This window comes from Thermobia domestica, chromosome 7 (assembly GCF_964235325.1).
Source record: "Thermobia domestica chromosome 7, izTheDome1.hap1.1, whole genome shotgun sequence".
In the NCBI taxonomy this organism is placed as follows: domain Eukaryota; kingdom Metazoa; phylum Arthropoda; class Insecta; order Zygentoma; family Lepismatidae; genus Thermobia; species Thermobia domestica.
The window spans coordinates 289,572,737-289,595,299 of NC_137460.1; the positions used below are offsets into that span (position 1 = coordinate 289,572,737).

The 22,563-nt window shown below is 34.1% G+C and overlaps 2 protein-coding genes across 2 annotated transcripts in view; both read left to right on the forward strand.

Annotated features, from left to right (window-relative positions):
• Positions 1-22,563, forward strand: part of LOC145691019 (uncharacterized) — a 236,512-nt gene that overhangs the window by 206,973 nt on the left and 6,976 nt on the right.
• On the forward strand, positions 6,939-9,226 carry LOC145688814 (uncharacterized). The gene is made up of 2 exons (XM_081762987.1): positions 6,939-7,040; positions 8,042-9,226. The coding sequence occupies exons 1-2, from the start codon at positions 6,939-6,941 to the stop codon at positions 9,203-9,205; spliced, it is 1,266 nt and encodes a 421-aa protein (XP_081619113.1). The 3' UTR covers positions 9,206-9,226.

Consider the following 22,563-nt stretch of genomic DNA (forward strand, 5'->3'; position numbering starts at 1 on the left):
GTGTAACTTCGAATATTTTCTTCTATTTTCCAAATGTTTCTTCCACATTCCTTGATATTCAGCTTTCTCTTGTGTAACTTCGAATATTTTCTTCTATTTTCCAAATGTTTCTTCCACATTCCTTGATATTCAGCTTTCTCTTGTGTAACTTCGAATATTTTCTTCTATTTTCCAAATGTTTCTTCCACATTCCTTGATATTCAGCTTTCTCTTGTGTAACTTCGAATATTTTCTTCTATTTTCCAAATGTTTCTTCCACATTCCTTGATATTCAGCTTTCTCTTGTGTAACTTCGAATATTTTCTTCTATTTTCCAAATGTTTCTTCCACATTCCTTGATATTCAGCTTTCTCTTGTGTAACTTCGAATATTTTCTTCTATTTTCCAAATGTTTCTTCCACATTCCTTGATATTCAGCTTTCTCTTGTGTAACTTCGAATATTTTCTTCTATTTTCCAAATGTTTCTTCCACATTCCTTGATATTCAGCTTTCTCTTGTGTAACTTCGAATATTTTCTTCTATTTTCCAAATGTTTCTTCCACATTCCTTGATATTCAGCTTTCTCTTGTGTAACTTCGAATATTTTCTTCTATTTTCCAAATGTATCTTCCACATTCCTTGATATTCAGCTTTCTCTTGTGTAACTTCGAATATTTTCTTCTATTTTCCAAATGTATCTTCCACATTCCTTGATATTCAGCTTTCTCTTGTGTAACTTCGAATATTTTCTTCTATTTTCCAAATGTTTCTTCCACATTCCTTGATATTCAGCTTTCTCTTGTGTAACTTCGAATATTTTCTTCTATTTTCCAAATGTTTCTTCCACATTCCTTGATATTCAGCTTTCTCTTGTGTAACTTCGAATATTTTCTTCTATTTTCCAAATGTATCTTCCACATTCCTTGATATTCAGCTTTCTCTTGTGTAACTTCGAATATTTTCTTCTATTTTCCAAATGTTTCTTCCACATTCCTTGATATTCAGCTTTCTCTTGTGTAACTTCGAATATTTTCTTCTATTTTCCAAATTATCGATCAGTTGTGTTCTTTTTTCTGTTCCATGATTTCCTTCTGTCTTTCCTTCCGTGGCGGTATGAAGAAGACACTTGCTTCCCTAGATGTGTCCAATCCAATTGGTTTTGGCTTTGTTACTAAGGATTCTGACTAGAAACGTCCTCTTCTCTCCTATCTGTTTTAAAATATGATCTTTTGTTAATCTCTGTATCCATTTTATCTTCTCCATGTAACATACAGAAAAGAATATTACAAATAATGCAAAACAAATTTACTCATCTATTTGATATCGTTTCAATAAAGGCAACATTCATATGTAGATACACATGCACACATATTCACATTCATACACATATAAAAATTTCAAATAAACTAATACCCATACATAAAAATTAGCTTACATTTTTAACGCATTTTGGATAATAGTATCTTATTAATTTTATTTATAGAAAGTTTACATATTCTTAATTACTGACCTGCATCAAAATAAATCCTTTTCAAAATGTCACTAGTTTCAACTTTTCCATTCATAAATTTATAAAAGAATAACGGAAGGTGTTTGTTCAAATGTTTTACACCTTTTATATAACGGGGTGCACTGAAAATCCTTTAATGTTTCATTATAGGAAGTTCCCATTCTATAAGTTAATATATATATGTATACTTTTTTATAATACAGAGAACGTGTCTGTAATAGAAACTGTAGTTTGGCAACCATATTAATGCCCCATACTTTAATTTATTTCAAACAAACTTATTATATAATAGTTCCAAATTTGGGAATTTCTTGTATTTCCAATAAAACCCAATTTTTTATATGCTCCTGTCACAACACCTTGGATATGATTGCGAAACGACATCTTATTTTCAAAAACAATGCTTAATTTGACTTTGATTGTCAAGTTGAACTAGTTCCTAACCTTACATAATAACGTTATTTACATTCAGTTCGAGGAAATTTTCATTCTCTCTTTTAAGTATGACATTTATATCCTCTTGTAATTTGCTTGTCTCACCTTCTTTTACGATTATTTTTAATAATGTTATATTACCTGCATATATCGTATAATGGAATATCTTATTTTCATTGGAAAATCATTTATATATATATAATAAGTAGTAGTGGTCATAAATTTGACTCTTGTGTGACGCCTGTGTTCATATTACAGTATAATAAAATGATGGCGTTTTTTTATATACATGGTATTATTTCCATTCAGAAAAATATGAAGCAAGTAATTGCGAAATGATCGATTAAGTCCAAGACAAGATAACTTGTGCAAAAATATATCATGATTTATTTCATTAAACGCTTTCGTAAAATCAATATATATATATATATATATATATATATATAATATAATATAATATCGACACATTTTTGCTGCTGTAGAGCTTCATATATACCTTGAGTAAAATTTATAAGATTGGGAATTTTCGATCTGCCTGGCACAAAGTCATGTTGATGTAAACTTTATATAACTTCTAACAACATTAAATATTTGTACATATATGGTACGTTCCAAAACTTTAGCAGGTGAGTTATTATATGTAAGCCTGTAATTTTCAGTTATTATATCGTTTTCTTTCTGTAATACAGGTGTAATTCTTTTATGATTTACAAATATTTCGAAATGACATTAATCATCAAATTATATATATTACAGGGTGTATCTAAAAGAACTTTACAACTTCGAAAACTCTTATTGATTTATTTATTTATCTTACAGAAATAGTTTTGTAGCAAAATACATGAAGTTTTGACTCACGTAGTACACTAGTTCAGAAACAAGCTACCGCAAGCACTTGCAGTAGTAGCAGCAAAGATGGCTGCCTTTACTAGTCCCGAGTGTGTTAGCTGTGCTTTTTGGTTTGAAGAATCCAAGTCTGCGACAACTGTGCGATATAATTCTGGTACAAAATATGGTAAAGCTCCTCCCAGTAGGCCTACCACAGAGTCCACCAGAAAAATGTATGAACTCTTTGTCATCCTGATCAGGATACTGGCATTGACAATTGTTCTGAAATTTAAGTATATTGTAGTACGGATTTTCGCTCAGCAGATGTCGGTAGTGTCAGCACGGTTAGTGAAAATGGCAGAAGCACGCTTGACATTCGAGCAGCGTAAATACGTTTTGAAGCGTTTTCTCAAGTTTGGGATTGCCATCGAAGTGCAGCGTCAGTAGAGAGAGGAATTTGGTACTGAACCACCAACCCGCCTAACAATCAAATGCATTGTTGGCAATTTTACGCTTGAGAACCTTCGCTACAAGATTACAGAGGCATGTGCATCGGTCTCCATTGATATATTGACCCCCTGTAGCTGCAGCAACCGCTCGTTGTTCTGTTAGGTGTTTGGCCGCCAACGGTCAACAATTTTAATATCTAATGTAAACATATACTTACTTGAAGGTTTGTAACACATGTTTGAACAAAAATGTAATTAAGAAATATATATAGTTTTTTTTTTCTTAAGTAATGTATAATTTTTCTGGCGGACTCTGTATTTATTAGTGGCATAAGTGTTTTATTGAAACTGGATGTTGGGTAAGATACAACAAATCTCCGTACGTCTGCAGACGATGTAGAGCAAGTGACACATAGCTTTGTGAACAGTCCTGGAAAATCAACCCGGCGTGTTTCTCGACAGCTGGGCGTCTCACACATGACAGTTTGGCGTGTGTTGAGAAAACGGTTGCATCTCAAACCATAAAAATTACAAATAGTGCAAGAATTAAAACGACAAGAAATCTACTTCAGATCTGATGTATGCCACATCACCAGTGGAACCAGCATTAAACCTCTTTAGGTATAAGGTTTAAAAAAAAAAAAAAAAAAAAAAAAAAAAAAAAAAAAAAAAAAAAACTATGTACTTTGCTACAAAATGACACTAAAACCATGTAAGATAAATCAATAAATCAATATCAGTTTCCGAAGTTGTAAAGTCCTTTTTGATATATTCTGTATTAGGTATATATTCGGCCCTGGGATGATTTTTATTATTTTACTTTGGCGGTGCAACTTAGGGGAGGGGAGAAATATGTATAAAAAATGAAAGTAACTGTCTTTATGACTTCATCATTCTTGAACCAACCGACCGATTTCGCTCAAATTTTCAACATAGATCAGGTTCGGGCCTGAGATCGTTTTTGTCATATCATTTTGACGGTCGAGCTTTTAGAAGAGGATAGGAGGGGATATATATAATTCTTGAACCACCGGACCGATCTTGATCAAATTTTCAGCATAGATGAGGTTTGAAGCTGGGATGGCTTTTATTATTTTACTTTGACGGTGCAACTTAGGGAGGGAGAAGGAGAAGAGACATTTATAAATGACCAATATTAGTGTCGAATCTATAATTTTAGGGGTCTCTAAAATGAATAGTGACACTTTCGATGCTGTTTAAATCCAAATTCAGCCTCGCAGTTTCGGGAAGGAGGAGAGGAAATATATTAAAATTAATCTCAAATGTCCATTATTATTGTCGAATCCATAGTTTTCGGGGTCGTTGAATTGAACAGTGACACTTCCGATCCCGTTTACGCCCAAATTCATCCTCGCAACTTGGGGGAGGGGAAGCTATATAAAAATGATCGAAATTACCAATATCAGTATCGAATTCACAGTTTTCAGTGTCGCTGAGATAAACAATGACACTTCCGATGCTTACCCCGCAACATGGGGGAAGAGAAATATAAAAATCATTGAAAATGACCGATATTAGTCCTAAATCCATAATATACGGGATCGCCATGATGAACAGTGACACTTTCGATGTCGTTTAAATGTAAATTCAGTCACGCAACATGCGAGGGGAGGGGACAAAAATATAAAAATAATCGAAAATAGCCGATATCATTGAGCGCTTTGGAAATAGTAAAACTTGACTGACTAACGGAACATAGTAAGACCATTCATGGCTTTGGATTGATTATTTTAACAAAAAGAGACACTGACCAAAGCTTAAAACCAACTTTATTTTAAATTATAATTTGTAACTGTTTCGGATATCTAGCATATCCTTCTTCAGACACTATCGAAAATAAATCTGTCTGAAGAAGGATATGTTAGATATCCGAAACAGTTACAAATTATAATTTAAAATAAAGTGGGTTTTAAGCTTTGGTCAGTGTCTCTTTTGTTAAAATAACGGAACATATTACTATTTTCCTTTAATTTTATCCAGCGAAGCGGGTAATTGATGCTAATATATCTATATCTGTCTATCTATCTATCTATCTATCTATCTATCTATCTATCTATCTATCTATCTATATATATATATATATATATATATATATATAATGTGTGTAAACATAAAGGATAGCTAAGAAATTCTGCACACGTTTTAAGTATATATGGAGGAATAGCATCAATTCCACAAGACTTGCTTGGTTTTAATTTCTTTTATAGCTGTTTGGTACTCACCTATACTAATCAATTGTAAATTAACTACCTTGGTTACTTGTATGTCACATTATTATCAGCACATTTATAACTAGGCTTTGTGTTTGGATACACTGACTTAAAATAATTAGTAAACTCATTAACTATTGGCCCATTATCTGTTAATTCTTTTCCATTCAGTCATAACTTCAGGATACGAACGCCATTTTTAATACCAGTCTCGGAATTTTCGACAGACTTTTTTATGTGCCTTTAGAAACCATATCTTGTAATATTTTTTTCTTTCTTGAAATAGTTCAGGAATGTTTAGGTTAGGAATGGACTAAGACTTACCGTTTTAGCAATGGTTACCCATAACGTTAATCTGCACCAAACATACAAAGAAATATGAAGTACACATAACAGACATTGGAATATTAAACATAATGCTGAAATTATTAGTTCTACATAATTATATATGGTCTCCGTCAATCTGCACACGGGCTAATTGTGATACTACAATGGCGACATGGAATTGAAAAGTGAGACACAAATGTCTATTGCGATTTCACCTTTTAGAATTCCACTGAATCAACAATTGCAAGTAGGTCCAAACACATCTCTTCATAGTAATACGCCAAAGAAATATATGAAAATTATATCAGTTTTTACTCTGAAGCCTGGACAACAGCACTAAAACCTGAGTGAAAAGATTCTGCAGCATGAAGTTAGTCTATCGCAATTCCTAATCACGTCGGTAAACTTATTTATCGTTTTGAGGCCCAAAATTACTATCTGCGTACATATTATCTGATACTGGAGATACTTCCGAAGATCTTCGGCTTATCCTTATCAATGTATAAATTGTGATCCATCCCCCGAAAACAATTCCCACATTTTAAAGGCTAATAAAGCAAAAACTATCGCAAATAGAAACTTGTTTATTTAAAAATATAAAATTGTGTTGAAAATAGTTTGGGTGAAAGGTTGCAATCAAGAGCTATCCCTACTTTTTGGAGATGATAAATATTGATTTGGTCTGATATAATTTTTAACAAGTTATCTGCGAAGAACTGCTTGAAATACTCATAAAGTGGATCAGAGAATGCTTCATGAAACAATCAATCTTGCTCTTTATAACGATTCATTGACCACTTTGTTTTAAGTTTTTTCGTTTCTTTTCTTTGATGTTTCATTCGTTTCACTATTACCATGAGTCGATGTTCTTGCATCTTCTCTAGCACTGCTATTCGCTTCTGCTTCTAACGTCTCTATTATATTATTAACCGATGCACCAGAAAGAACTTGACACTCATCATCACTACCATCTTCATCGCTAAAAGGAATATAAATTTCACTGTCTGATATATGCACTTCTTCCGAGATATTCCTTATTTCATCCTCTTGTGCTCCTTTTGGTTTCATTCTGAAACACGAATATTAAATTTTATCATATATTCCTTATGCATTACTATGCATTATCACAGTATTTTATGAAAACACTAACGTTCGTGCTTCATCTTTATGTTAACTCGATGAAACAAGAAGCGCATTTCAAACCAAACTCAACAACATTACAGCAGAAGAATTGGCAAAAAATTCTTGAAAGTTGGATCCGAACCCTAATACCACATACGGTATGTTTTCTTGTATGCTTTCAAGTAATGTTCTTAATATATATATATATATAATCTCTTAATATATATATATATAATATAAAACGGGCATCTCTTCGTTATGCCTCTGGATGACGCCAACAAATGAAATTATTGTGTGTTGCATTTGGCTTCTTTTTCTGAACGAAAAACCCATTGAGACACCAGTGAAACATGGTTATTAGAAACGTCATAACCTGTAATATTTAGCAACAATGAGATAGTTTTATGTTTATATGTGTATTAGAGAACGTACATTTAAAGAAAACAATCAAACTTTCCACAAATACTTACCTGATAGTTTTTCATTTTTTTATGTTTATCACCGCATCCACAGTGTCAGAAACATCTGCGTACACTAGCAACTACTTAAACAATACAGTGTTACATCGAAAACCTGAGAAGAAAACAGAACGAAAGTTTACAACAAGAGAAAGGTAGTGTACCTGAAGTGGAACAACAGACGATTAGCTAAACGAACGATATGGCCCATGTAACGTAGTGAAACGTAAACCGAGTCACTGGTGGCACAAGGGGCGTCTGTGGCTTAAATTCCATGCTTCACGAAACACTTAAGAAATAATTATTTTCCAACTTCAACTTTAAAGAATTTACTTTTGCTTCCTCAAACATTTTGCTTCAGTTACTAAAATGTAAAGCATCTGATAAGTAGCGTGTTAAATGAAAGCGTAAAAACTTGTAAATTTGTAGTAATTGAGATAAATGGAATTTTGAAAAATAAAAATAAATAAAGCGTTGTGCGTTATATTATTACTTACCATTTTAAACAACAGGCATTGAATCGGTCTACATATATATGAAAATTCCACTACTATTTTTCTTTCTGATAAATAGTGATATCGGATAATCATTTAAATATAGAATAAATTCAGACTTTTATTCTAACTAAAGGAATATAACACATTTCATCATTATTTTTCTGGATTGTTTGTCTACAAAAGACTTGAGATTTGATATTTGAGAAAAGTGGACCTGGAGACGATACACCTCAGATATCAGTGAGAAATTCTACTTTGTGTTCCTACAAAATAAAGCCATATGCCTGTAATGTATGTGGGGAAAGATATTTCCTTAAATGTCACTTAAAACAACATGAAAAAGTGCATGGTTCCGATGCTTTTATCTGTGATCTTTGTCCTAAAAGATTTCCTCGCAAGGATAAATTGAAACAACATTTAAAGACTCATACATCGAAAACCAGGCATGACATAGAAAATTCCAATCAGGAAGTGTCGCAAATCAGTAAGAAGAAAACTGCTGTTGATGAACCAGTTTCAAGACCTTTTGTTTGTTATGTTTGTGGAAGATCTTATTTACAGAGACGCTACTTAACTGAACATCAGATAGTCCATACTACCGATGCCTTTGTGTGTAAAGTATGTGATAAAACTTATCCCCGTAAATATAAGCTACTAAATCACCTGCAGAAACATGTTCAGAGGGGCGAGTATGATTTGGAGAGATTGAAAAATTATACGTTAGAAATCAATGAGAAGATCAAACGTAAAATGAACGAAAATCTAGAACGGAAAATGAACGAAAGTCTTTGCTTGGAGAAAATGAAGAACATTGCATTGAGGCAGAAAGACAAAAATACTTCAGTACCAAACTCGGAAGAACATGTTTGTAACGAATGCGGTAAGACATTCGGTAAAAGGAGATCTCTATTAGATCACCGCACACGATTTCATTCTTCAGAAGAATTTATATGCAATGAGTGCTTAAAACCATTTTCGACTAAATCTTATTTGACACTGCATATGAAACGTCATTTGGGTGTGAAAAAACATGCGTGTAAGATTTGTGCAGTTCGGTTTTGTGTGAAAGATGACCTGAAGAAACACGAAGTCATTCATACGGGTTTGAAACCCTTTTTATGCAATGATTGCGGAAAATCATTTACTCAAAGTGGTGCTTTAAGGGTACATCGCCGTTTCCACACGGGGGAAATAAAATTTGTTTGTTCTGTGTGTAAGAAAAACTTTTATAGAAAAGGTCAGTTGAAAGAGCATTTAGAGACACACTTCGGAGAGAAAAATTACTTGTGCAATATATGTGGCAAAGGTTTCATCCATCGGAAAGCTTTATGTGGGCACCTAAAGAAGGTATATTTTGATCGTGTGTGATAATTCTTTTTAACCCTAACATTACCAAGATATTTTATGTACCGTGGATTACGAAGTTGGGCAAACATTGCCCAACAAATAAAAATTGGCATATGTTACTTGTAGGTGAACAAAAAGTGATTTATTGAACTTAGAAATTACAATTAGCATTCTAAAGCTCGTTTACATTATTTACCCATTATTTTAAGTGGATTAGTTAACAAAAATGAGTTACACTTTTACTCATTTAGAGAACGGACACATTTGGTTTGTGCAAAAGTTTTAATGAGTATGAGTTACAGTTTTACTCATGTAGAGAACATTCGTTTATTCGTTTGTTTATTTATTCGTTTATTCGTTATCATTTGTTTATTCGTTATCATTTACAGTGCAAGATGCTCCAGCGCACACAGCATTTGTATCAGCATGTTTTCTACACAAATTGAGTCCACAATTTGCACATCTGATATTACTTTCGGTGACATTTCGTTGAGCTTTTCTGTCTAGTGCGCGACTCGCACAGATGTGACATCTCTTCATAGGAGGTTCCTCCTGACTGTTGATATCTGGCGTTGAAGTTCTCTACCAAGTATGTGCTCCATGGCATTCACTATCAGTAATTGTAACCCTCGGAGATCCTGAGAACGCTCTTCTACAAAAGACTGCACCAGTTGTTTTTCCAATTCTTGTAGATAGATCTTACATATGTTATTTTTCCCTTGTTGGTAAATAGGAACATTCTCAATGTAAAGAGTGTATGAATTAATTGCGCATATATCAATCAGCGTGTAAAGTAATGACATTGGACATCATCTTGTACCTCTCTTTGGAGTGTAGTGACGAGCCATTTGGTCTATGGAGTCCACTCCTCCTTTTGTCGAGTTGTAATATAGGTTAATGTGAGGCTTCTTTTTAGGAGATCCAGATTCTATTTCAGCATCTCGATGTTGAGTGGACAGCATCAAGAGGTTCTTCTTCGGTTTTTCCTTGGTTATATAAGAAACAACAGTAACTGGTGGCTTTGAGGTAGCCGGGTCGGTAAAAGCAAATTTCGATGAATATAATTCTCTCGAAACTGTTGCTTTCAGCTTCTTTGGAATATCTCTCGCGTTGGCTTTGATAGTGCCTACCAAGATGAGTTTGAAATCTGTATATAGCACATCGGCAAGTTCCACTGATGTGTAATACCTATCAGTCACATTATAGCCGGTATTTTTTTATGGGATCTACTAATCTTTTGACAACTTGCAGTGGTTTTCTTTCTTCAACAGATTGGCTGTCTTTTCCGGCATATACTTCCATTTTTATGACATACCTCTCAATTGCTTCAGTCAGCATTCTTATAAGGATGCCATATTTACCAGGCTTCTCTTTCATGAAAACTTTAAGGGGACAACGGTCCCTGAAAAGAGACAACATCTCATCAATTGTAGTGTGGGGACTGCAATGGAAGTATTTAGGAAACATTTCATTGATTTTTTAAATACTTCTCTAAGTGGCGCAAATTTGGCTTTTTCACGCCTTTTCTGATCTAGTAATCTTATCGTCAAAACGTAGAATTGACAAAAGTTGAAGGAACCTTGTCTTGCTCATTACTTCAAAATATATTGGTCTTCCAAATAATTTGGACCATAAATCGTGGATTGAAATCTCTTGATCACGATTAACCCCCATCAGAATGAAAATCCCAATAAGTGCATGTATTTCTTTTTCACTTGTAGGAGGGACTTGTTTTCTAGTTGCTCCCTCATTTGAATGTTTTACAATTATACCTACAACATCTGATGTAAAATATTTCTGAAACGACTCCAATATATTGTCTGTCTTTCCTTCTGCTGTTACACCTTTTAGTTGTCGAACAATGTTAGCAAAATCTCTCTTAGACTGTCTTGGTGCCTGAGAGAGATATACTCTACCAGAACTTGTATATTTATCACCTGTGTCGACAAATTCACTGTTGTAACCTTCAGTTTGAACCGCTTCGTCGTCACTCGAACTTGAGTCATCATCATCGATTACTTCCGGAGTATCATGGTCACTGTCGCTTACAGCTTCTAAATCTGAAGACAAATCTGCTAGTAACAATCTGGTGATCTCTTCTTCAGAAATAACATCCATATTAGGCACAAAATAGTTCTTCCAACTCTTACCATACTCAACTTACGTAAGAGTTGCTTCAACTAAGCACTACGAAAAAAGAAAACACTTATTATTATTGTTTTTGTTGTATTGAATGTTCGAAGCTAAGCTAAAATTCTTGACATCGAATGAGCAGCTTCTAAAACACATACAAACACGAGCTTTACAGAACACATCTAACGCAAATAACAATAAATCGGTTCATTTGAACTATCAATAATTACGTTAAGGCGGGAAAATTTCAACAGTAGACATAAAACAGGAAATAAATTTCTAAGACTAGTTTGAAATTTAGGTGACATGGATTACCAAGTTGGGTAAAATATGCCCAACATCAAAAATTCATTTTATAAATACGTCATATGTGATGAAATAAAAATGTGTGTCCGTCTAAATACACATAATATTATGTAATGAACAAATAGCAGAAAGATGGAAAAGGTCAGATTATATTCAATGTAAATATATATCCTAGGACTAAAGAAAAAGCACCTCAATACACATGAGAAAATTCATTCATTTTATTGCGTTTATTTTTATTATTTTGGGTTTGTCATTCCAAAACGAAATGCTCCTTGTTTGTATATTTCGACACAAGAAATAATGAAATATAGGCATTTAAACTTTCGTACAAAAATAACTGGAAAGATGCATTGTAATGAATTTCGGAAGAAATATTCGTAAATGGTAGGTATTTCTTCTTTATACTTACGCAGTGCTCCTATATTGTGCGTACGTAATGACGCGAGAAGCTCAATCTTAAGTCCTATACACAGGATAGAGGACAATGACGTAAAACAATGTATGTTGGTATCTTTATAGTAAATATTGATAACATCTTCTGCCATTTCGCTGTTATAGACCTTAAAATGAAATTAATAAATCGGCTGATTTCAAATGCCTCCCTCGTTCTTTCCATTATAAAACTAACACTTGGTAAGTTGAGCACGCTTTACTCTTCGACATACCCCTTGCAAGACATCAGTTGCAACACACACACGTTCTTTCGACGTAATTTTTCTGTTGTTTCGTATGGCTATGATGTTGAATTGAGTTTTAAATCAATATTCTGTCTTTTTGTGTGCATGGAAAATTCTGACAAATTAAGGACGTCCTGAATCTAAAATGTTCCGCAACTACTAGCTTAAGATATTGTTGTATGTTTGTTATTTTCCGTTGTAGCGATTATTACACATTATACGTTTAGACCCATAAATCTAGTGAACTTAGAAATCAAAAGTAAATAAATCTAGTCAACTTAGAAATCAAAAGTAAGTAGTCGGCTAGCCGTAGATTAATAAATGTCTAGATTAAGAAACCATTGATTTTCTTCAACGTAATTTTAAGTTGGGTACTTAAATTAGCTGTGAATGTATGATATCTCTTTTATTCACGTAAAAACTAGAACAAAATTACATTCGTGATATTCCTGTCACAACTTCCGACATACAAGCTAACATATAACCGATAACTAACACAGACTACCAAATTTTAGTCTGTTCCTGTTATTCACATTTTAAAAGTATATCCTTAAGTACGGTGAGCTTATATTTCAACAGATTTTCTTTTTTTTTCAAATGTAAGTATTACATTCAGTTACCTAGTATAAAAAAGAAATTTGTAACTATTTTGACATGTTGGGAAGTTGCTCAAGAGTTTAGCAAACTAAATATTTATAAGAATATTTTAACGTTTATTGGTCGACACTATCCCATGACTGTTTTTAAGTAATAACTTACATGCCATATGTCGGCCTGATTTGAAATGAAAATTTTCGTCAACATCACTTTGTAACGTTCTGCAGACTATAGGATCACATTGTCTTTCACACACTCCCATTCATGGATCCTAACGAAGGATCACTCACATTATGCATGATACTACTCTTCAACTACGCCACTGCGTTCTCATCTTTTAACCTCTAGATCAACTTCTTTTATTGGGCGTAATATCATTATTGTGAAATAATTGCCCGAGTGGAAAATTAAGAAACTTTGGTTTATGGCATCCCTATTAAGTTTTTCTTTAAGTGTTTTTTCATCGACTGTTATTTTTTGTAGCCTTTCTCGCTGGTCTAGTGGCCAGCACCCGTGCTATTCATGCATAAAACGTGGGTTCAGATTTTTGTAGGAGAACAGCAAATACACCAGTTGTTGAGATCCTACTTTAAAGAGTAAGTTTTGTCCTATATATATCCTCTGGTGACAAAAGTCTAAATAGGAGTCAGTCCATTTATCAGTGTCATTTCCCGCACCCACTAAATCAGTTTCTACTACTTCTGGTCTTAGTAGACTAATGCTAGTAGAAAAAATCCTATCTTGAGACGATTCTAATAAACTGCTTATCGCTATCTATTACCATTTTTATTCTATGAGTATCAACCGGAAATTGTTGATTTGTACTACATCCGGTTTGGATAGAGGGTAAACGGATGAGATGGAGACGACATTGAGACCTGAGTCGACTCCAAAATCCCATTTGTCGATATTTCTTTTCGATTTTGCTCTTATACATGTCGACAGATGGACGGACCGACATGGGCCACGGTGGTTCAGTGGTAGAGCGTTAATCTCTCGTGCATCGGGTTCATGGTTCGATTCCAGCTGGCGCCAAGTGAGTTTTGTGCTGGAGGAACGCCGTGTTCGTGCGTTTAGTCGGAGTTCTCCCGTTTCCTCCCACTTCCTTCATTCCATCATTTCATTAATTTCTCATCATCATAGTCTCTTTTAGTCTAGCTGGCACAATCGTGGGACGTAAAACTTAACGAACGGACATGGCCATTCTGTAAGACTTCCGATAGTAACTCATAGCATAGTTTGGAAATCTAGAAACTGTGATGCTTGCTCCTTCTCGTTATATGTGCAACGATCCATTTTTTTCTTATTTAATCCTGTTTCTCTAATGATGAAGCAGAGAAATATATATATATATATATATATATATATATATATATATATATATATATGATATCAGATGAAAACCGTGCACATGTTGTTTAGTTTAATTTCTGATACACTATTTCCTGAATCTAAAACTACAGCAATTTTGTTAATTATGAAAAATATTGCCCATTTTATACTTTGCTGATTTGTAGATGCTGTACTTTTTTCGTAGAATGCAATTCAAAGAAAATATCGGACGATTCGGATCGAAAACGTCGGGGATTGGTCAACTGAAAACTCACGTTATATTTTTTTTAAAGATACAGCCATCACCTTTGATTTTTTTAAGAGACCGCCATTATCTTTTAGGATATTACCTAAGTAGGAAGACTTTAAAAACACAAATCATATTTGAGGTAATTAATTTTTGAGTTTAAAGAGCTGCTTTTGAGAAATGGATGTTGATGTGTAAATTCTGAAAAAAGTAACACGTTCACAATCATCAAAGATAAGTACAGGGGAAGGCTCTCAGGTAAATTGAATAATAATTTTGGGGCCTCCGTAGCTCAATGCAAAAGACTCACCTCTGGCACGTGGGACCTTGGTTCGAACCTAGCTTCCACTAACTGGGCTTTGTCGTGAACGAACACCACGTTCGTGGATTTTTCGAGGTTTTCCCGTTTTCTGCCACATTTTCATTTCACCATTATTATGCATCTCGTCATCGATGTCTTCCTTACCCTTGGTGCTTAATTGTGAAACATTAAACTTATTATTATTATTATTATTATTATTATTATTATTATTATTATTATTATTATTATTATTATTATTATTATTATTATTACTTTAGTGCGGTTAGTGCTACTCCTTTCAAATCAAAAAGAAAGGTAATAAACAGTTTGAGGAGTCATAGTTAATAAATTCGGAAACCTCCCTTCCTATTCTTTTGGTTTACCTAATTACTTAAAGGGGGAGTTGTAAGACCTTTGATTTTGGAAACAAAGGCCGTATCAGGTTTCAGTGATGTAAACAGATGTGGAAGAGACTGTGCAGATTCTATATTCGAAAAGCAAATTGTCCTAAAATGGACAAAACATACTTAAAAACAGCACGAAACATTAACATTAATTTCAGTGGAAAATAAATGAAAAGGAACTCAAAAAACCAAAAGAGGGAGATGGCTGAAATTCAGTTTAAATATAGAAGAGGTTATGTAAATTCTATATTCCAGAAGCAAATTGTCCTGAAATAGGTGAAAGATAGTCAAACAATCGCGAAACATGGAAAAGTCAAATCAATGGAAAATCAGTGAAAAAATGAAATCGTCCACATATCTCAAAAACTATAAAAACGAGATTGCTAATAGAAAGTTTATTGCAAAGACATAGTGAAGAGCTGGGAAGTAGCACTAAAGGTAAATATGGATAGAACGTTGTCAAAATCAAATAGTTTGACTAAAATCAACAATAATGAAGTATATGCATCTTCTTCGAATTTCCTGGGGTGCCCCGTGCGGAGGTTATGTGCTTGAAATATATTACATCTTGATTTGGAATCTCCAGAGTCGATTAAGCACGCAACTTGACTTTTGACCTGATCACGTGACACAGTCTGGTGCTTATGAGAGACTGGATACGCCCTTTTCCGCCCTTGATTTGGTCTTCATACTATTCATTGATGAATGCAAGTTACCTAAAATTGCTGTCAATTTATATTGTGGATAGTTTAACTCTATTCTCGCCCATTTAGCTTCAAAATTTTAGGCACTCAGCAAGGGCTAGGAGGTAACAAATGTTTTGACTTAGCAATTTATGAGGTGAGAGAAACACTAGAAATCAGTTTAATTTATAATTATTTCTTCTTTGCTAACAACAGTCATGAACAAAATAAAGAGACCTTTAAAATGGGAAGATCTTTATTTTTTCTTTTACTAAATATTGTCGTGAATCAATTTGAATGAAAAATTCTGGAGCCAGTCACATTTAAATTCATAAGACACTGTAAACTTTGTAAGGTGCACGGTGGCTCAGTGGTAGAGTGTTCATTTCTGATGCGAGACGTCTGTAGTTCGATCACAGGTCATGTAGGGTTTTGGGAGACAGTTTCCTGTCGTAGGTTTACTCCGAGTTCTCCCGTTTCGTACCACATTTTCATCCTACTAGATTCACTTCTATTATTATCTATGTTCTTAAACCTAAAGGGCATAACTGTGGGACATTAAACTAGAATATTCATTTCACTTTACCGTAGTTTTGTGGACGATTAACCTTTGATTTATAAAAAATAATAAAGATCTAATCAAATTCATTTCTGAATTTAATCCTAATGGGGCGTTTACACTTGGTCGATTTAGTCGCACGGCTAAATCGACTCGTTGCATTTGCGACTAAATCGAAGCAACTAGGCCGAATCAGATCGATGGATGTGTTCAATTGTTTCAACCGAAATTGAATGCTGCTTGTCGACTCGCTCTCCTCTGGTCGATTCGAAATCGACTGCCAATTTTAAAGATGTCCAAGCAAGCAGTAATTGGTACAATTTGCGGTGTTATAGCAGAAGAAAATAAAACGTCTTTCAATTCAGTTGCCAGTCGATTAGTCGCCTTCGATCAACAAGCGATTAAATTGAAGTCCCGTTTACACGGTCGATTAAGTTGAAAGTGACGTCAATTCAACTGAATCGAACGCAAATCGACTAAGTGTAAACGCCCCATAAGTAGCAAGAAAGCTTTCTGCCAGTTGCCGCGTGCCTGGCTTTTGGCTTTCTACGCTTGCCCTTTAAACACCTGCTTTCATACAATCTGCCCTTTGTTGTACTTGCAAGCGATACTTTACATACTTCGCAGAGCGTCGTAGTATCACTGGCCATTCATTGGCTATTGACTTGCCTCCAGCATAAAACGCTTGCGTCGAGCTTCAATGGAACACTGAATGCAAGGTTGCCCTCATGTAATTTTGTTACTGGAATCCAGCTTGAAGCATGCTTGCACGCTTTCCAATCAAGCCGGATGCAAGTTTGCCGACTTTCAATTCAAGCTTACAGCAAGTGCTTTGCAAGTTGTCTCTATGTATGTTGTACATGAACTATCTGCATATTCATTTTCAATGAAAGCTAATGTCTGAATAGAAAAGAAGAATGATTATCATGAGAGCACACCACGTAAACCAAACAAAAAAATGAAATGAAATAAAATCTTTGAGTTTTACGTCCCACGGTTATGCCGGTTAGGCTAAAGGAGACGGTGATTATGAGAAATGAATGAAATGGTGGAATGAAGAAAGTGGGAGGAAACGGAAGAACCCCGAGAAAACCCACGCACACGGTGTTTGTCCACCACAAAGTTCACTTGGCGGGGACTAGGATCGAACCCGGAATCCCAAGCACCAGAGGTGAACGCTCTACCACTGAGCCACCGCGGCCCCTAAATCAAACAAAGAGGCTTGTAGATTTTACAAAGAGGTTTCTGTTTACTTTACCTAGTTTACTGCTAATAAAAATTAATTTCCTCCCTTTAGGGTTTGACATTATTCATAAGCTTCAAAAATGTAGTCAAAGCATTGGGAATCAAATTTATAGTTAGTTCTGGAAGTAATTTTGAGAAATGTGTCTTGTGATACAAAAGTTGTTATAAAGGTCCGCTGACTTGTATTTTAGTTTACCAAAAAAAAAAAAAAAAAAAATCAATTCAAAATAAAATGACACACTTTTTTTCCAGACACTGGTTATTGTAGTCTTTAGCAACTTTGTTTTGTATATATATATATATATATATATATATATATATATATATATATATATATATATATATATATATATATATATATATAATATAATATGCTTTGTAAATATTCTAATATCGAATATTAAGTTTGTTTATTTGTGGACTAGTAAGAAAGGGTAAATGTGTATTACGTAGTGTCACTGTCTAAGAAACAAAATAGGGCTACGTGCTACATACATAAATATAATATTACAATTTGTGTAATATTCTGTCAGTTAAATTTATTGATATACAGTTTAGCAGACTGAATAAAATTAAAGGCAGGTGTGTAAATATATATATAAAGGTGACACACATTTACCATCATATATGCCTGATTTATTTTTCAATATATTTATATTATGTAATCCATTATGATCTTTTGTTTCTTTATGCTTGTTTGTTTTTATAATAAAAGAATCGAATGTTTTAAAAAAATATTGCAAACTGTTTCTAAAATGTACATACTGTAATAGTATAGGGTCAATCCATGCAAAGAGATCGGGAAAAACGAAAAATTGCCGCTCGAACATTTCCAAAAAATCTAATTTTATCGTGAATGTTTATCCTATATAAGAGGACTTCAAAACCACAATTAGTTATTTTTTCTCAACATCGTATGGCGAGGCAGCGGCTGCCGCCATTTTGCGTTTTCTCGATTTTAAGCGTTTACGTTGTTTCGAATATCTCAGCATGTTTTTGTCCTACCAAATTGAAAATTGTTGGACGACTCCAACTTGTGCAGAGCTAAACTTTTGATCTCTTAATGTTTTTGCCTAAAACCACTTAAAAGGGGGTGAAATCAGGCCCTATAGTAGCAAAATTTTGGACATTGAAAACATGTTTGGGAAGAGGAAGCAACTGACGTAGAGGTCTCAATTTGTGTGTGCATGTAGTCCGGGGTCATAAGTTAATACACAAAAATTTGCAGACCTGTAGCTTTTCCCAAAGGCTTGAAAAAAAGTCGTAAAGTTGGGGAATTATGCCAATTTAGCACATTTCGCTGTCCAATATCTGCAATGGGACTGGATAAAAAATCTGAAATTTTGGGAATAGTTAGTCCTTTAGTATACCATAACACACAACAAAGCGCGTTCCGTGCTTTTGAGCAGAAGGGGGTCAAGGTATTAAGTAATGCGTCATACTCTAGGAGTTTTTTTTTTCTTTCTTCATTCTTCATAAAATCTACTGGAAATTTGTTGTTGTGAAGTAAAATAAAGTAGGATGAATAGTTAGTCCAGTCAAAGCTCGCAAGCTGGTTTCTTTCGTCTAGTTGTGACACTGTCTTATCATACCCACAGAAGCACTGGTGAAGAATGCCGCTATCAGCAGAAGGCGAGGAAAGTCAAAATGCACCCTTGACAAAAAGTCCGTAAGTACTCCTTGCTCTTGCTGCTTGCTATATCAATGATACTCAATCATTTTTATTCTTGTTTTAACTGTCAACTCATGCAGGAGACTGTTGTCCTTTTGTTTGATCTACATTCTCAAGTCAGTGAACATTTATTCGCTGTAAACACTGACTGCGGAATGTAAACGTCATCACTTAATACTTTGACCCACTTCTGCTCAAGAACACGAAACGTGCTTTGTTGTTCCCAGAATTTCAGATTTTTGTATCCATTCCCACTGGAGTTATTGGGCAGTGAAATATCCTAAATTGGCATAATTCCCCAAATTTACGATTTTTTTCAGGCCTTTGGGAGCAGCTACAGGTCTGTAAATTTTTGAATATAAACTTATGACCCCGGACTACATGCACACACAAATTCAGACCTCTACGTCAGTTGCTTCCTCTTCCCAAACATGTCTTCAATGTCCAAAAATGTTGCTATTATAGGCCCGGATTTCACCCCTTTTAAGTGGTAGGACAAAAATATGCTGAGATATTCAAAACAACGTAAACGCTTAAAATCGAGAAAACGCAAAATGGCGGCAGCCGCTGCGTCGCCATGCGATGTTGAAAAAAAAATAATTAATTGTGGTTTTGAAGTTCTCTTATATAGGATAAACATTCATGAAAAAAATAGATTATTTGGAGATTGTCGAGCGGCACATGCTTGATCACTTAGAATGGATTGACCCTGTATCTATATACTGCATATCCACGTGATGTTTAGTATTTGTATTCAACCTGATAACAATGAAATACCCTATTATTGAATAATTTTTTTAATATCACTCATTTTGTGTTTATTTATTAGATAAATAATATAAGTACTCCGAAACTTGTAACCTGAGGACAGTTTTATGGAGTGAAGTATCTGTTGTTCAGTAGTTATTTACAACAGAGATAACAACAAGAGTGGCCAAACTTCAGTGATCTACCTGAGATAGTGAAATCCTTGGGCGATCTCCATATTTGTAGTTGTCGCTGCCACTGTACTTTCATTTCTCTTAATAATTTCAGAAGTATTGTTAAATTTCCCATGAACTTAGGCGTATTGTATAAATCTATGTTTCTTTCTCACATCTTTGGTAATAGAACTTCATTCCCTTGTTCTCTGAAGGCTTTAATCAAGACGAGTACTTGTAGGCATTCTATTATTACGATGTGAAAAATTCTTTAGTAATTAATCTAAATTAATCATTGTGCTCAAGTAAATCATAAAGATTGTACATGTAATAAAAAATCAGGTAAAAATTAGTTTTCTTAAAAAAAAAGAAGACAGGCAAATTTTGATAAATCGGCACATTTAGTCATTTTATTTGATCTTTCTTATACTTTTAGTCCTTTTGAAAAGAACTGAGTTTCCTCTCTGCCTCCTATTAAAAATAAATAAATAAATAAATAAATAAATAAATAAAAGATAAAATGTCCCATTAGACAACACCAGAATGCATGCATCTTGGTAGTTTCGGTGGGCTTTTGATCTAGTACTCTTGGTTTGAGTCCTAATAAATTCATCCGACAACGGCATGCCATCGGGACGAGTTGGCAGTGAAAATTAAAACAAAACACAAATAGATGGTTAGTCATTAAAGATTGTTTCTAATTATATTATCACCCATACTTTCATTCTTTTGATCGTTGTAGACCTAGTATGTAAGTCATGTATCAAATTTAAAACTTCAAAATTACCGTATTTTCCTGCATCGTAGCTGTTTTATCTATTTCATACATTTATCGAAATTATGCTAGACATATGCTAATTATCATACTAATTTCAGATCCTGTTTGTAACAAAAATCCAGGGAAAATTATTTTCCCTGTAAGCAGATCTAAGAGAATGCGTGAGAATCTAGACTTACGGTTTTGGGAGTTAAAAAACTAGAATGCTGTCCCTGCTGGTCTTTTTCATTTCATTTCATTTTATTTCGTCTTTATAATCATACACCTTGCACGAATTCGTGAGTATGTACAAGACTTGTCAAGGCGTAAGATACATTAACATACATAGTTGTGACATATACATATTGATTACATTAAAATACTAGGCTACATCTACGGTCAGAGAAAAAACAAAAAATAGACTGTCAGCAATCAAAATAATTTACACATCCAGGTATTCATTCAGGGAATAAAAGCAGTGCTGTAATAGATAGGTTTTCCGTAATCTCTTGAATTCTCCTCTTTGTTGTGTCATTCGAGTATATTGAGGAAGTTTATTATATAATATGGTACCCATAAATGTTGGATTCCTTTCGTACAACTTTGTCCGATGCTGTTTGCTGGAGATTTTATCCTTACGCCTGGTGTCGTATTTATGTGTTGATGGTGTGTTGAGTAATTCAATGTTGATTTTAACGAAGAGCAACATGCGAAATATGTATAGTGACGGTCAGATAGGGCGTTCGAGTTTGGCGCATTGTGTACCAGTTTGTTTCCGCTGGAAGAGCGTAACAATTTAAATGCATCGACACACGTTTCGTGTAGCTTTGGCGCTGAAACGGGACGCTCAACTTCAACTAACTGACTAATATTCAACTTTAAGAATGTTTCTTCGATTAAAAGTGTGTATGGTAATATCGGGTATCAGTTTTTCGTATTCTTCACGAAATGAGGAAAGCTTTCCCTACTTTTATTCCCTATTAACAAAAGCTGAGCAGCAGTCAAGTTAATGGATAGTTTCAGAGTAGGTAAGTAGTAAAATCTTAGGTTTCGGAAAGGTTTGCTCACAAACTCGATAAATGGACAACGGACATGAGATAATGTCACCATTAGGACTTTTGAAAGATTTTTTAAATATAATTTAGTGCAGTAAATGAATTTCAACAGAATATACTAATTAACAATGAAGCGAAATTAATATCCCTGTTTTATTTTATTTTATTTTTCGTTCGTTCATTATGATGTTTCCGGTATTGCAGTGTAAAAGTTTTGCATTATTTCCATCTTATCCGAGTTGAACATGTGTAACACTGGAAATAATTGAGATATCGGAAAGGATAAGATAAAACATTATTTTATTACTTATCATTGTAAACGAGCGCCATCTTTGAAGACAACCTGAGATCATGGATGTTCTCTGTATTATATTTCATTTTCTTCTTCTTTCTTTGCTGAGAACTGTGACATGGAATAATATAAACATTCAATAAAAGTTTAGACTTTTTTCTATAACCAAACAATTTAACACGTTTCATCATTATTT